This window comes from Pelodiscus sinensis, chromosome 2, assembly GCF_052426305.1.
Source record: "Pelodiscus sinensis isolate ZL-2025 chromosome 2, ASM5242630v1, whole genome shotgun sequence".
In the NCBI taxonomy this organism is placed as follows: Eukaryota; Metazoa; Chordata; order Testudines; family Trionychidae; genus Pelodiscus; species Pelodiscus sinensis.
Genome location: NC_143053.1, coordinates 254,861,856 through 254,877,160, shown reverse-complemented (window position 1 = coordinate 254,877,160; position 15,305 = coordinate 254,861,856). Strand labels below are relative to the sequence as shown.

The following is a 15,305-nucleotide window of genomic DNA, read 5'->3' as shown; positions in this document are numbered from 1 at the left end:
TTCCTAAAATGTGGTGCTCAGAACGGGACAACACTAGGGTTGCCAGATGGTTTAACAAAAGATACCGAACATCCCCCCACCCCACCCATCCCCCCCCAAAAAAAAGACACCAGGAAAAAATTCTGTTGGGGAGGGGGGGGGGAAGGCGCTGTGCCTTTAAATGGCCCCACGCTCCTCACGCTCCTCACTCCCCTGCCTCCCGCCAGACACAACCGGGCTTCCGTCCGAGGGAAACAGGAAATGCCGGACGTTTCACTTGTCCGGTATTAGCTGTTTTTTTTAACCAGACGGGGGACCCGAATAACGAACAGTCCAGGCACACTGGTGCAATTTTGAGCCTCTTTAATTAAACAGCCCAAAAAGCAGGGTGCACATTTTCCCTTCTCTTTAAACCAGGCTTGCTCCATGTCTCTTAAAGCAACCAGGAACGGATTTAACCTAACCCCAAATAAACCGAAATAAATGTGTCCACACAGGAGTGTGTCCCGGTTTCAATTTGGTGTAATACTGGTTTCACTAAACTGTTGTAAACTTGTGTGGCGACACGCTCCAATCACCTCAGTCTCGGTCAAATGAGCCAACCAAAGAAAAGGATAAGTTGCCCCCTTCTCAGCGTGCCCTCGGGGCTGTCTCCGAATCTCTCCTACATTCGAAGGAAGGCAGCTTTTTATATACCCCAGACCTGCCTCAGCAGGCCTATGACAATACGGGCCTCTCTGGAGACTACAACTCCCAGCCTGCCTTGCTCTCCTGGCCTGGTGAAAGAGGCTGGATGGATCAGACAGAACCAGCTTGAGCTCTCAGTAGTAAGAGCAGAGGGTTACAGACCTGCCTGCACCTCGGATTCCTGGCTCTGACCCTAAACAGGGACGGAGATACCGCCCAGACGGCGCCCTGCCTTCCCAAGGCTGCTCCCTCTGCCTCCCACATTCCTGGCTCTCAGATCCCTCTCTGCTAGGCACTCACGGAACGGGGCAATGCCGGGACATGGCTGGCGCGGTGCCGTCCACGCCCAGCGTCCAGAAGCACCAGCTTACGGCTCCTTCCCCGCGTGGCTCTTCAGGTGCTTGGCCAGTTCGTTCTTCCGATGGTAGCTCCTCTGGCACTGGGGACACTGGTAGGGCTTCTCTCCCGTGTGGACCCTCTGGTGCGTGGCCAGCTCCTTCTCGCTCCGGAACCGCTTCCCACACGCGGCGCACTCCGGACGCTTTTTGGTGTGGATCCGCTGGTGCTTCCGCCGTTGCGAGAGCCGGTTGAAGCTTTTCCCACAGTGGCCACAGCTGTAGGGCCTCTCCCCGGTGTGGGTCCTCTGGTGGTCGGTGAGCGTGCTCCTCGTGCCGAAGCGCCTCCCGCACTCCCCGCACGGGTAGGGGCGCTCGCCGGTGTGGGTCCGCTGGTGCTTGACGAGCCCGTTGCGGCGGCGGAAGCTGCTCCCGCACGCAGGGCAGTGGTAGGGCCTCTCCCCGGTGTGGATGCCCTGGTGGGAGGCCAGAGCCGACTTGTGCCGGAAGCGCTTGTCACAGTCGCTGCACTGGTAAGGCCTCTCTCCTGTGTGGATGCGCTGGTGATATTTCAGGCGGGAGTTAGTGGCAAAGCCTTTCCCACACAGGGCGCAGGGATACGGCCGCTCCCCCGTGTGGATTCTCCGGTGGTACCTCAGGCCTGGCTGCGTGGTGAAGCATTTCCCGCAGTCGGTGCACGGGTACGGCCCTCCCCCCCCGGCGTGGCTTTTCTGGTGCGTCAGCAGCACCTTGCGCTGGATGAAGCCCTTCCCGCACTTGGCGCATCGGTGCGGCTTCTCGCCCGTGTGGATTTTCTGGTGCTGGGCCAGGTAGACCCTCTGGCTGAAGCGCTTCCCGCACTCCGGGCAACGGAAGGGCCGCTCCCCCGTGTGGACCGTCAGGTGCGTGAACAGATTGGATTTCTGGCTGAAGCGCTTGCCGCACGCGGGGCAGGGGTAGGGCCGCTCGCCCGTGTGGACGCGCTGGTGCGCCACGAGGTGCTGCATGCGGCCGAAGCGCTTCCCGCAGACGCCGCACTCGTACGGTCTCTCGCCAGTGTGGATCCTCTGGTGCGTGCTCAGATTCTGCCTCCGGGTGAAGCTCTTCCCACACTCCGCACATTTCAGCAGCTTCCCCTTTGGGCTGCGTCTCTGGAGAGCAGGGTCCCTGGGGAGTTTGCTGGACCGTCCCCGTTGTTTGCAGAAAACGTTCTCTTTGCACCTTTGGGATGGGGTCTCCTCAGCATTTCTACCACTTTCTTCCAGGCTGGTCTCCTTTTTAGCTTTCTTCCAACTCCCTGATGGAAAATTACAGCATAAGAACATCAGAACAGCCAGACTGGGTCAGACCAAAGGTCCGTCTAGCCCAGTGTCCTGTCTGCCGACAGGGGCCGATGCCTGATGCCCCAGAGGGAGTGAACAGAACAGGGAATCATCCCGTCACCTATTCCCAGCTTCTGACAAACAGAGATGAGGGACACCAGAGGGCTAATAAGTATCCTACAAAAAGGATGTGGATGTATTGGAGAGGGTCCAGCGGAGGGCAACCAAAATGATTAGGGGGCTGGAGCACATGACTTATGAGGAGAGGCTGAGGGACTTGGGTCTGTTTAGTCTGTAGAAGCGAAGAGTGAGGGGGGATTTGATAGCAGCCTTCAACTTCCTAAAGGGAGGTTCCAAAGAGGATGGAGAGAGGCTGTTCTCAGTAGTGACGGATGGCAGAACAAGGAGCAATGGTCTCAAGTTGTGGTGGGAGAGGTCCAGGTTGGATATTAGGAAAAACTATTTCACTAGGAGGGTGGTGAAGCTCTGGAATGGGTTACCTAGGGAAGTAGTGGAGTCTCCATCCCTAGAGGTGTTTAAGTCTCGGCTTGACAAAGCCCTGGCCGGGTTGATTTAGTTGGAATTGGTCCTGCCTAGAGCAGGGGGCTGGACTTGATGACCTTCTGAGGTCTCTTCCAGTTCTATGATTCTATGATTCTATTGATGGACCTAACCTCCATGCATTTATCTAGTTCTTTTCTGAACCACGTTAAAATCAAAACATAGCACAATTCAGCTGTTATTCATCCTGCATCAATGACAGGCTTCACGTTAGCAATCTGAAAATCTGCACCCTAATAAAGCTTCAGGGGGTGGCCATGTTAGTCTGGAACTGGAAAAACTTAAAAAACTACTAAATAGTCCTGCAGCATCTTAGGGACTGACAAAACATGTAGCTGGTGCAACCCACTTCTTCAGAGGTTGGAAAGCTGCCCACGAAAGCTCATGATCCCATCTACATTTTTTCTTGGTCTCTAAGGTGCTGCAGGACCGTTGTGTTTCAAACTTTTCGCATCCTGAGAAGTGGGAATTAACCAGGCAGCCATGTGAGAGGTCAAGTTACAGACCCTCTCCATGCCAAGCAACTCCAGTAAGAGGAACGTTCTTTAGGTGGCCACGTCAAGCATCAGAACGTTGGAAAATTGCGATTGACAGCTCCCCACGCCAACCTAACCCCACGCCTGCTGCATGTGTCGTGTGCAAAGCTAGTGTGGGAGCATGTAATTACGCATCTTCATGCACGCAACAAGGGGCTGGATTTCAGTTGCCTGGGTAAACATCAATTCAGCATTTCCTAGCTTTGGTGTGTGACTCTGCAGCCTAAACAGTATGGTAACCTGATTTTGTCAGGAAGTGTCCCAGTGATAACTGATGTTTCAGTACCCAGAGGTATCCTACAAGGCCCAGAGGTTCCTTGAAAAAAAAAATGCTTCCACGTCACGAATCTTGATGGAAACGCCCAGTTTCCAACAGGCTGCTCTTTGGGTTTGCATCTCCAGTTTGGAGCGGTTTCCGCCCAAGCAAAAAAAAAAAAATCTGTTTCTACAGCCCAAACTCTGGGGAAGTCCCTTAGGCATGCACTGGGGATACTCACCCCTGGAAACACTTGGAGGGATCTCTCCCCACTCCAGGGCCTGCAGCTCGCCAGCACCCAGCTCTTCCCCTCGTTCCAGCTTGGCGATGATCTCAGGTTTGGCATCCACGTGGCCTGTTTATGGGGAGAGAAAACAGCATTAGGTCTGATCTGAACCAGCGCCTGGGACCTGCACAGCCCATGTGTCTCCCTGGGTGTAGGACTCTAAACATCAAGGCCAGTTTTAATTTCCACTGAAAGAAAACATCCATTTCTACCGAGTGTTGCAGAGATGGCGTCAGAAAAGTGGCTTCAGAAAAGTAGCTGAGCATGGAAATGTCCCTCTGACTACTGGAGGGGTCCCCGTCAGGATGAATGTGCAGAGAGGGGAAAACCAGTCTTCGGATCTGTCAAAGCTACATCTGTGGAAGGCTGGGACTTTTCAGCTTAGAAAAGAGGAGACTAAGGGAGAAGATAGGCTAGAGGTCTATAAAATCATGACAGGTGTGGAGAAAGTGAATAAGGGAAAAGTTATTTATTCGTTCCCGTAACAGAAGAACCAGGGGTCACCCAATGAAATTAATCAGTAGCAGCTTTCAAACAAACAATAGGACATTTTCTTCACCCATTGCACAGTCAACCTGTGGAACTCCTTGCCAGAGGATGTGGTGAAAACCAGGACTTTAGCAGGGTTCTAAAAAGAACTGGATACATTCATGGAGGATGGGTCCATCAATACTTATTAGCCAGGCTAGGTAGGGGTGGTGCCCCGGCCTCTGTTTGTCAAGGGCTGGAAATGGGTGACAAGGGAGGGATCTTTTGTTGGTTTCCTGTTCTGTTCACTCCCTCTGGAGCACCTGGCAGAGGCCATTGTCTGAAGACAAGACACTGGGCTAGATGGACATTTGGTCTGACCCAGTCTGGCTGTCCTTGTGATCTTATGTTCTTATCCCTGCATGTTTGGAAGTAGGGATGTTAAAATGTTTATTTTGGTAAATGTGTAATCGCTGAAATTGACAACAGTTGCACGTTTACACACGGGGCAGGGAGAGAGGCAGCTCTGCGGGAGCCAGTGCATGCGGGGAGTCAGCTTAAACGCCAGCTCTCTGCAAGCTCTGGCTCCCATCTCCCCTTCCCCAGGCTGCTGCCTCTGATACAGAGGCAGCAGCGTGGGGGGGCAGGAGGGGCCTGCGTGTAACCATGAAGGTTAACCGCAGAGTTCGTACTCGCTTGGCTAGCTAGCATGGGGCAAGGGCTAGTTCCTGGCTAGCTCCCTGCAGCTGGCGAGCCAGCTGGCTAATTCCGAGTGTGACAAAGGGCACAAGCTGGCTCCTGGGATGGTATTTCAGGCCCCCCCGGGGATGCTATTTCAGGGTGTCCCATGGACTCATGGAAGGGACCCCGACCCGGTCTGCGCACCCGGCAGTGACAATGCTTCCAAACACCCGCCTCCCCCAGCCCCCGGCACTCGTTACCTAGGAGCAGTAGAGTCTTGTAGTTCTCCAGCATCACATCCCGGTACAGCGCCTTCTGCCAGCCCGCCAGCGTCTCCCACTCCTCCCTGGAGAACCAGACGGCCACCTCCTCGAACGTCACCCGGCCCTGCAAGCACAGAGAGCCCCGCTCAGCCCTGCTGCTGCTGCTCCCGCCACCTGATGCCCCAGATTCAGCCAGCTGGGGGGGAGGGGGGAGGGGGAAGGGGGCCCTGTGCAAACCCGCCTGACAGCAGACACCAGTCCTGAGGGCAGCCAGCTGTCACCTGATCACCTCCCCCAGGTGAAACATCAAGGTCCTAGAAGGGAAGAGAAGGTGCCCTTGGCTCTCTCGGGCCTCGTCAGAGCAGAGGGTGCAAACGCTCTCCTGGGATACAAAACGGGAATCTGGGTCTGAGTCCAGTCTCCACTGACTCTGGCCAGGGTTCCCAGTAAGCAGAGTGCTCGGACGACAGCCCAGGAGAGATTCAAATGCCGCCCAGCTGATTGGCAGAGCACCCACCGCCTTCCACAGCCAGCAGCATGTGTTTCTATGGGTGGTGCACACCTGCACCGCACAATACATATTCCACACGAGTGAAAAAAATTAGAGGGAACGTTGGCTCTGGCACATGCATTTCGGAATTGCCTGAGGACCTGGTTACATGGAGCCCTGCGGCGCTGGGACTTCACACACATGGAATAAGGAGCATTCCTGGTGTCGGACAGCAGACGGTGTACGGGGCAAGGCCCACAGGAAGGGAAAGGAGTCAGAACGCACAATGATAGAATTGCAGCAACTCAGGGCCGGACGCTGCCTCGAGAGGGCGTCAAGTCCTGCCTGCTGTGCGGAGCTAAGTTCAGTTCCCTGCACGGGGGCTCAGGGCTGCAATGGGAGGGGGGACAGGGGAGAAGCAGCCTGCACCCCAAACCTCCCATCCTCAGCCCCACTGCAGAGCCCACCCCCCCCGATCCAGAGCTACTACACCCCAACCCTCTGCCCCAGTCTTGAGCCCACTCCCCCACGCTGAACCCTCCCCCCCACCCACCACACACCATCCATGTGAGGAATGAATTGTGTGTCACACATCACTGCCCTATCGGTGCACATCACAACATTCAGCCCGCACTTGGACACATCAATCAGACGGATACCGGGGCTGTGGCAGGACCAACTGAAGCCAAACCATCCCTGAGAGGAGTTTGTAGCCACATCCTTCCTGAAGCCTGATGTCAAGAACTGGACACCACCCGTCAGGCCTCCCCAGTGCTAGGCCCCAGCTCCTTTTCCCATAACACAAGGACTAGGGGTCACCAAATGAAATGAATAGATAGCAGGTTGAAAACAAACACAAGGAAGTTTTTCTTCACATAACATGCAGTCAACCTGTAGAACTCCTTGCCGGAGGATGTTGCGAAGATCAAGGCTTGAACAGGGTTCAAAAAAGAACGAGATAAATTCAGAGGTTAGGTCCATCAATATTTATTAGCCAGAATGGGCAGGAATGGTGTCCCTAGCCTCTGCTCGTCAGAAGGTGGGAATGGGAGACAGGGGAAGGATCGCTGGATGATTCCTTGTTCTGTTCACTGCCCCTGGGGCACCTGGCATTGAAGACAGGACACTAGGCTAGATGGACCTGTGGCCTGACCCAGGATGGCCAGTCTTATCTTTTTATGTTAGCAGCCCTGCCACCAAGTCAGTTACTCCCACATACAAGCAGAGCAAACACTGGGATGATGGGAAAGTGGCAGAGATCTTCCACAATATTAAAGAACCATAGAAGACTAGAACCAGAAGGGACCTTGAGAGGTCATCAAGTCTAGTCCCCTGCCCTCACAGCAGGACCAAGCACCATCTAGATCATCCCTGACAGGTGTCTGTCCAATCTGCTTGTAAATATCTCCAGGGACAGAGAGGTTTTGTGTTGTGCTATGTAATCTGGGGGGCAGAGTTTTCCGACAAAACGACACACGTTCAGTGTCAGATAGGGCAAGAAGAAATTGATTAGCTGGCCTCAAGGGAAGATGAGGTTGAGGATGTGTGAGGCAAGGGCAGAGAGAGGGGCTGGGATGGTGCAGGGGGTCTGGAAAAAGCAGCCACTCTGCAGGAAAGAAGGAACATCTGGCGGTTGGCAGCAGCCCCTCACATCCCAATGGGTTGGAGGGTGGTGGGTGGAGGGACTAAACTCACAATAAAGGGAGAGGGGGCTAAGGAGGCCAATGGGATATAAACTAAAGCTCAGCCCCTCACACAGGGTGCGAGCCAGCGAAGGACGAGATGAAATGTTTCCGTCACTTACATACCAACGTAGGCATCTGGGCAACAGGCCGACGGGACTGACAGGCCACCAGACAGTCCCCCACAACTCCAAGCGCATCATCAGAAGCAGAGTCCCCGCAGACCAGGACCCAGCAACTCACAGCAGCACCAGACCCGGCCAGAACCACAGACACAAAACCTGCAGCCCCGCGTGTTTAGCTGCCAGGTCCGGTTCCTTGCCCAGGCCAGGAGCCGAGCTTGGCCCAGCTGTGGTGTCTCTCTGCGGGCCCATAGCACGGGACCTCCCCATCGCCTGTGGCGGATCGAGTCTCCGATAGTTCCAGGCGAACCCGGCTACCCATCAAACCACCGAGAAGCCCAGGCCAGCTTTGGCCCACCACCCCTCCCGGCGGAACGGCAGCAACGAGAAATAGGAGCCACCAGGAAAGAGGAGGAAACTAGGCAGCAGGCACAGACAGGGAAAGGTAAGAAATGCAGAACGAACCAGATGCCAGCCTCCTGCCCACCCTGGGGACAGGACCCCACACGCCCCCTCCCCAGGACCTCCCTCCAACCCACCCTGGGGGGCAGGACACATTACAGCCTGCCCCAATAAAACAAGCCATGACTATAAAGCCCTAGGAAAGGCAGGGGCTGGCTTGGTCCCCGCGGGGGCCATTACTGGAGCGGGCAATTAGCCACTGGGGCAATGGGGGGGGGCGGATTATCCATCCCTGGCCAGGTTTCCTACCAGCTCCGCCTCGATTGGATAGGGGCCAGCGCAGAGCATCCTATGGCCCTGCCCGGCCTGGGCCAAGCCCAGCTGGACCGGGGGGGCGCGCAGCGGCCAGGCTCCTCCCAGCCCGGCGGGATAGCGCTGCCGGCTCCCGCTTCCCCGGCCGCCCCTGCCCGGAGCCCGGGCTGCATCGTGACCGCCGCTGGGCCTCGCTCGCCGGCCTACCTGCACGGGGAGCCCCCCGGCCCGCGCCCTCCTCCTGCCCATGGCGCAGCGCTGCGCCCCCGGCTCCCTGGCGCGCCGCGCTCCGGGGGCTGCGCCGGGCCGGGCAGGAAGGGGCGGCAGGGACGGTCTAGCAGAGCCGGGAGCCCGGCCACAGGGACGCCTGGCGGCACGGCCCGGAATGGCTCCGCCCGGCCCGGAGCAGCGGCACCGCAGGGCCCGGGTAACGGGTCCCGACTCCGGCTCCTAGCGCGTCCTGCGCTGCGCTCCCCAGCGCTGCGCCCTCCGTGGCGCGGGAGCATTTATTGGAGAGCTTGGGGGGCGGGGGTCTGAGGCTAATTCCTCTCCCTTCCCCTGCCCTGAGGCCGGGAGCAAAGCCCAGGCGTGCGGGGCAGCAGCTGGGGCGGCCAGCACCCCCCAAAGCCCGGCAGGATTCCCTGTAAACTGAGCGTGGGCGGCCACCCAGGAGAGATTCGGGTGCCGCCCAGCTGAGTAGCTGAGCACCCACTGCTAGGTGTGTGTGTCTCTCTCCTGGTGGTGCACATCCGCACATGCAGCGATGCACAGCACAAAATTTATTCCGCACATGGGCAGGGGAACAGTAGAGGGAACAGTGGCTGGCAGCAGAGCCCCCAGTGCACAGGGCCAAAGCAGAATCCCTGGTGTGCAGGGAGGCAGCCGGGAACCTGGATGCTAAGCCAGGAGCCCGTGGGTGCTGCAATACAATCCCACCCCCCTGCCGCCCACCCACACCCTGAGTTCCCGCACCTATTACAGCCCCTCTTGGCTGTGGCTCGCTGGCTCAGAGGGGAAGGCGAAAGCTTTAGGCTGGGGGTGCATCTGCTATGGAGCTGTCGGTCATTAGGGTTGCCAGGTGTCCAGTTTTGAACCGGACAGTCCAGTTTTTGAGTTTTCTGTTCGGGAAACAAATTGAGACAATATAAATGTCCGGTATTTTCTAAATAAGATGGAATGTCAATTGTGATGTAATGTCAAGCCTGTCCAGTCGTTTTGTTGAAACCATCTGGCAACCCTATTGGGGTCGAGAGGTGCTTTTGAGCCTCTTCTATCCATACAGGGAGGATGGGTGAGGTTCTGTGTGGTCTCCAGAGTCTGTAGAAGGTGGATGAGGCAGAGGGGGCTTCTTAGCTTGAAGGGTATAACTGGGCCTTTGTGGGTCACAAGGGAGAACGCCAAATTCAAGTCACAGCGCTGAGAAACACGGCACATTCCCCCCAAAGCGCTGTGGATTATTCTTCCATCAGACATATCAAACCAGCCACAAAAATAACCTCCTGTTCATTGCACGAGCTAACAAAAAGTCCCAAAAGCATTACGGATATTTAAATCCCTGCCTCATTTGCAATGTCGACCTGCCTAATCTGCATCCCTCTGCCGACAGAGGGATGCAGTCTAGACATACCCTAAAAATGGAAAGAAAGAATGAACGAAAGAACGAAAGAAAAAGAATTTGTTTAAGGAATCAAATCCATGCAGTAATTGCAAAGTCCTTGGGTCAGGCTTGTAGCACAGACGTATTAACTGCTGGCTTAAGTCAAGTCTCTGGTTGCTTCCAAATCACTGGCAGGACCCTAGTCCCTTGGGAAGGAGGTCTGAGCGGTGCCATGGTCCCATGAGGCCAGAGGTCTGAACGGTGAAGAGGCTGGAGCAGGAAAGAGGCACAGGGAGATGTTTCCAAGGCCTTTTGTATCCTCTGTCTTGTGAAGGGAATCCCAGTGTTCCTACTATGGGAAAAGTACCATAACAAGGAGAGTGGAGCCATGTGTCCATGTGTAGATGTGCTGAGTCACAGCAGCAGCTGTTACCTATAGTAGCTCAGATGGAATGTTCCCAGGACAGTCCATTCAGGGTACAGGGGCGTCTTCCATTGTCTGTTAAGTGTTTCTTAATGCGCCACTTAATTTGAATACTCTCTCCGAGCTGTGCTGGCTAAATACTTTGCAGGCATTAATCCAGGGGCAAACATTTGAAATAGAGGCCCAGCCCAAATAGTCCTTCCTTCAAATATAAAATTGACACTGGCATAGAACTAGCATCATCATATTCAGCAAATCCTAGCCATTTCATAGACACCTTACTTGGCACATTTCGTACAAGATTTGCTGCAAATATATAACAGTGGTTGCAACAGTGCTCTTGACGGTCATATTGGAATCAGATAATGTCACAGAGGGGAATGGCAGGTAAGAAGAACCTCAGTGCCATGCTTCAGAGGTCTGGGATGTGGGTGAGTGTCAGTAAGATCTCATAAATCCCATTTAATTTGTTAGCTGGTTAATCGTTAAGAAACAGTTAACCGTTACCCTGCAAGCAAGCATCCATCAGCATATTTAGTTTCATCTATCAGTGGCAATCACTCTTGAGTTCTTCCATTGTACTGATGTATTAAGATGCAGAATAGTATCTGGAAGGATGTAGTGGGCAAAGACAGGGATAAATACAAGGGGAAAGGCTGGCTCTGATCTGACTAGATGTAACAAGGGTGGTTTATACGGGACTGGGAATTAGGAGACCTGGATTTGTTCCTGATTCTACCACAGTGTTTCTCAATGCGCCACATAAATCACTTGTCCTGTGTGATACTCACCCACCTTTGGAAAGTGCTGTGCAGGGAAAGGGTCCCGTCCTTCAGGAGCGTTTACGACTCGGTCTTTCCCATCTTGGCTCAGTGATGAAGAGACCATCAGCTGGCATGCACAGGGAAGAACCACTGCTGAGTCGTGTTTGAGAAGCAAGTCACTGCTAGTGGAAGGCAACATCTGCATGCAACTGTGATGAGTTAAAGGAGTTGCCCTGTAAATTAAGATCATATTACACAAGAGCTGGTCTTACAAGACTGATGGGAGTCTTCACCCCACCCCCACCCCCAGAAACGGCCATGGTCAACAGGCTGGACATGAAAATGACATCACAAAGAGATGAAATATTCCCATTGGCTAATACAGGCTCTTGATCCCCATTGGTTCAGACCCAACCAATCAAAGTGTAAGGTTGCCATTCTTCCTCCTCACCACCACCAGAGTTTTGAATCCGCAATCTGAGCCTTGTTAGCTCATCTTGCGGTTTGCTGCCGGGGGTGCCGCAGAGCTGCAGGAATTAGCCATCATGTCTGGGTGGCGGACGACCCGGGAGGCCCCTCAGGCAAACTCCAAGTCCCAGGCTCCTCAGGAGAAGCTGCAGTTCCCTGTGGACCGCCTGGAGAGGATGCTGCGTCAAGGATGCGGCAGCAAGCAGATCCGAGGCAGTGCCCTGGTTTACCTGGCCGCGGTGGTCGAGTACTTGACCGCAGAGCTCTTGGAACTAGCTGGCCATGCCGCCCGGGACCACCCCAGGAGATGCATCACGCCGCGGCATCTGCGCCTGGCCGTCCGCAGCCACCGGGACCTCAACAAGCTGCTGCTGGGGGGCGATGAGGTCTTCCAGGGGGGGATCCTGCCCCACAGCCGGGCCATGCTGCTGAAGCCCAAAAGTAGCAGCTCTTCCCAGAGCAAGACTCTTCCCCTGCCGGAGAACACCCCGCAGGAGAAATCCGAGTGACTTTGAACTGGCCCTTTCCCAGCTGACCATGTGCACTATTAAAGATACAAACCCAGCTCTGGTTTTCATGGCCGGGGATGGATTCCTAAGAGTGTGTACAGAGAACAGAAAGGGCTCCCTGGAAGCTGAGTGCTTGGGCGGCCACCCAGAAGAGATTCAGGTGCCATCCAGCTGATTAGTGGAGCATCCACAACTGACCACAGCCAGCACCATGGGTTTCTATGGGTGGTGCACATCTGCCCATACCTGCGTGCACGTAACACATTTTATTCCACTCATAGATGGAAAAACTTAGAGGGAACCTTGGTGGCCTGCAGGGGTGTAGTGAAGATTAGAATCTGTGAGCTCTAATCTTTGTTTTGCAGGGAGGCCTTGGGCAAATCCCCTTTTCTCTATGCCTCGCAGCATTGCCATCTGTAAAAGGGGGAGATCGACATCCACCTGTATGGATTAGTCAATCCAGGCCAGATCCCTGTCTCACGGAAGCGAATAGAATCATAGAACACTAGAGCTGAAAGAGACCTCGAGAGGTCATCGAGTCCAGTCCCCTGCCCTCACGGAAGGACCAAGCACCGTCTAGATCAGTTTTTCTCAACCAGTGGTACAAGTACCCTCAGGTACTCAAGAGAAGTCTCCGGGGGGGGGGGGGGGGGTTGTACATCAACACACCTGAAATTTGGAGAAAACTGAATTTTTGTTTTAAGTTTTACAGCGCTTTATTATTTTTGTACTTCTTACACCCAAAAATTTCATCACTCGCCTGGCTACGATTAAGTTGTTTAAACAAATGTGTTGTAATGGTAGAAAACAATTGGGTGTGTCTGAAAACTATAGGCACCAGGGGTACTTATAATTTTTAAGGGGTACTTTATAAAAAAAGGTTGAGAAACACTAGTCTAGATCATCCCTGACAGGTGTCTGTCCAACCTGCTCTTAAATATCTCCAGAGATGGGGAGATATTACCTCCCTAGGCAATTTATTCCTGTGTTTAACCACCCTGACAGGAAGTTTTCCTAATGTCCAACTTAAACGTCCCTTGTTGCAGTTTAAGCCCATTGCTTCTTGTCCTAGCCTTAGAGGCCAAGAGGAACAATTTCGCCCCCTCCTCCCTGTAACACCCTTTCAGATACTTGAAAACTGCTGTCAGGAGGCTAGCAGGAGTTTTCAATAGGGCTGAGTCTAGACTGGCCAGTTTTTCCAGAAAATCAGCCGCTTTTCCGGAAAAACTAGCCAGCTGTCTACACTGGCCGCTTGAATTTCCGCAAAAGCACTGACTTCCTACTGTAAGAAATCAGTGCTTCTTGCGGAAATACTATGCTGCTCCCGTTCAGGCAAAAGTCCCTCTTGCGCAAAGCTTTTGTGCAAAAGGGCCAGTGTAGACAGCTCAGATTTGTTTTCCGCAAAAAAGCCCCGATCGCAAAAATGGCAATCAGGGCTTTTTTGCGGAAAAGAGTGTCTAGATTGGCACGGACGCTTTTCCGTAAAAAGTGCTTTTGCGGAAAAGCGTCCGTGCCAATCTAGATGCTCTGTTCCAAAAATGCTTTTAACGGAAAACTTTTCCATTAAAAGCATTTCCGGATAATCATGCCAATCTAGACGCAGCCTAGGAGTTTTGCTGTTGGCCTCAACTGTCCCGAGTTTGGACTGAAAAGGCTGAGGCGCTGTTTTGCTAAGTGGCTTAAAGACCAGCCGCTGTCCACCGCACGCTGGGCTCTCTGTGTTTTGTGATGGGCTGGCAGCTGGAGTCTTTCTCCCATGACAGCAGTTGGGTTTGCGCGAAGGTGCCAGAAGGTAAAAGGCAGGAAACCAGACATATCCAAGGCACAAACGGCCCGTCGGGGGAGGAGAGATGACCCGGGGCTGGATTTGTGGGTTTGAAACCCATCTCAAAAGGTTGGCTGGGGCCAGATCCTTGGCTGATTGACACCCGGGGAGATTCTGGCCCATGGTACTTTTTATGCTGCTGTGTTATTTGACTGCTCTGCCAGGCCTCCACTCTGAATCTAACTGGCCTCCGCTGCTCTCTTTTTAACATGCCACTTCGTGGTCAATCTCATGTCTTTCCTGAAGCAGCTGCAGTTCCACTCAAGCCAACGGGCCAGAGATGTTCTAAACCTACTCTTCCTGCAGGGCCGGGGGGAGCATTTTGGGTACCCCCTCCCCCTAAGTTTCAAACCAGAGGTCTGCTCACAGCCCAGGCCCTCGCCCCAGACAGCGCTTGAGTGTGGCCTGTGATGAGTTCTGTGCCGCTCTCAGCTTCTTCACACGGGCAGGGTGAGTAAGATATCAAAAAGCTTGTCACTAAATCCACTCAAGCAGTGAGAGGATGCCCAAAGCATCGCCAGGCACTCCAGTTAAAGATAGGAAACCAAGGCTAGGAATATGTGGTCAGTATTTCATAGTGTACTGAGCTTGGGCGTCCGGTATGTAAGGCAAGGGAAGGCTTTGCCTTTCCAAACCACCAGGTATAGCCCCGCCCACACTCCGCCCCCAGAACGCCTGCTGTAGGCATTCTGGGGGCGGAGTGTTGCTGCCCTCCGCGTGCTCCGCAGCTGGAGAGGTCTGGCCAGGCCACGCGGTGTGTTCTTCTTCCTCCCCCAGTACTCCAGGGCTGGAGAGGCCATGCGGTGCACCCTCCTCCGGGGCTGGGGTAGTCGGGGTGCCCACTTGCTCCCCACCTCTCCCTGTGGTTGGAAGGGGAGTGCACGTGCATGGCAGCACCACTCCCCCTCCCCATGGGGGGTGGAGAAGGGGAGGGGCCTCAGCAGAAGGGGCGGGGCTGGAGGTGGGTCTGGGGGCTTGTCTCCCCCAGCCCTGCCTTCACCCACCACCCATGGTATGGAGTAAAGTCCCTCAGGGGTCTGGTCGGGGACCACTGTTGCTAAGCATATTCATAAGTGATCCCCAAAAAGGGATGAACGATGAGGTGGTAAAATTTGCAGGTGATACAAAATTGCTCAAAATTCATATCAGAGCAGACTGCAAAGCATTGCAAAGGGGCCTCGGCTGAGTGGGTGAGTGGGCAACCAAATGGCAGATGAAATGCAGGGATGATCAATGCAAAGTAATGCACATGGGAACACATAATCCCAGCTAAACGCTGGGGACTAAATTAGCTACAACCACTCAAGGGAGAGATCTTGGCGTCACCGTGGAGAGT

At 54.3% G+C, this 15,305-nt stretch overlaps 2 protein-coding genes across 2 annotated transcripts in view; one reads left to right on the top strand and one right to left on the bottom strand.

Moving 5' to 3' along the window:
• Positions 1-328: 328 nt before the first annotated feature.
• The window catches only part of LOC102456504 (uncharacterized), a 34,008-nt gene continuing 19,031 nt past the window's right edge, over positions 329-15,305 (bottom strand). The window contains exons 5-8 of the mRNA XM_089776024.1: positions 8,590-8,832; positions 5,372-5,498; positions 3,918-4,031; positions 329-2,298 (exon numbers count right to left, since the gene is read on the bottom strand). Coding sequence (XP_089632150.1) covers positions 1,034-2,298; positions 3,918-4,031; positions 5,372-5,498; positions 8,590-8,832 — 1,749 coding nt within the window. The 3' untranslated portion in view covers positions 329-1,033. The remainder of the gene's footprint in view (positions 2,299-3,917; positions 4,032-5,371; positions 5,499-8,589; positions 8,833-15,305) is intronic.
• On the top strand, positions 11,592-12,200 carry H2AC25 (H2A clustered histone 25). Its single transcript, XM_089775939.1, has one exon. The coding sequence runs from the start codon at positions 11,713-11,715 to the stop codon at positions 12,142-12,144; it is 432 nt and encodes a 143-aa protein (XP_089632065.1). The 5' UTR covers positions 11,592-11,712; the 3' UTR covers positions 12,145-12,200.

Coding starts and splice junctions, on each gene's coding strand:
- H2AC25 (XM_089775939.1), top strand. CDS start 11,713: ATGTCTGGGTGGCGGACGACCCGGGAGGCCCCTCAGGCAAACTCCAAG.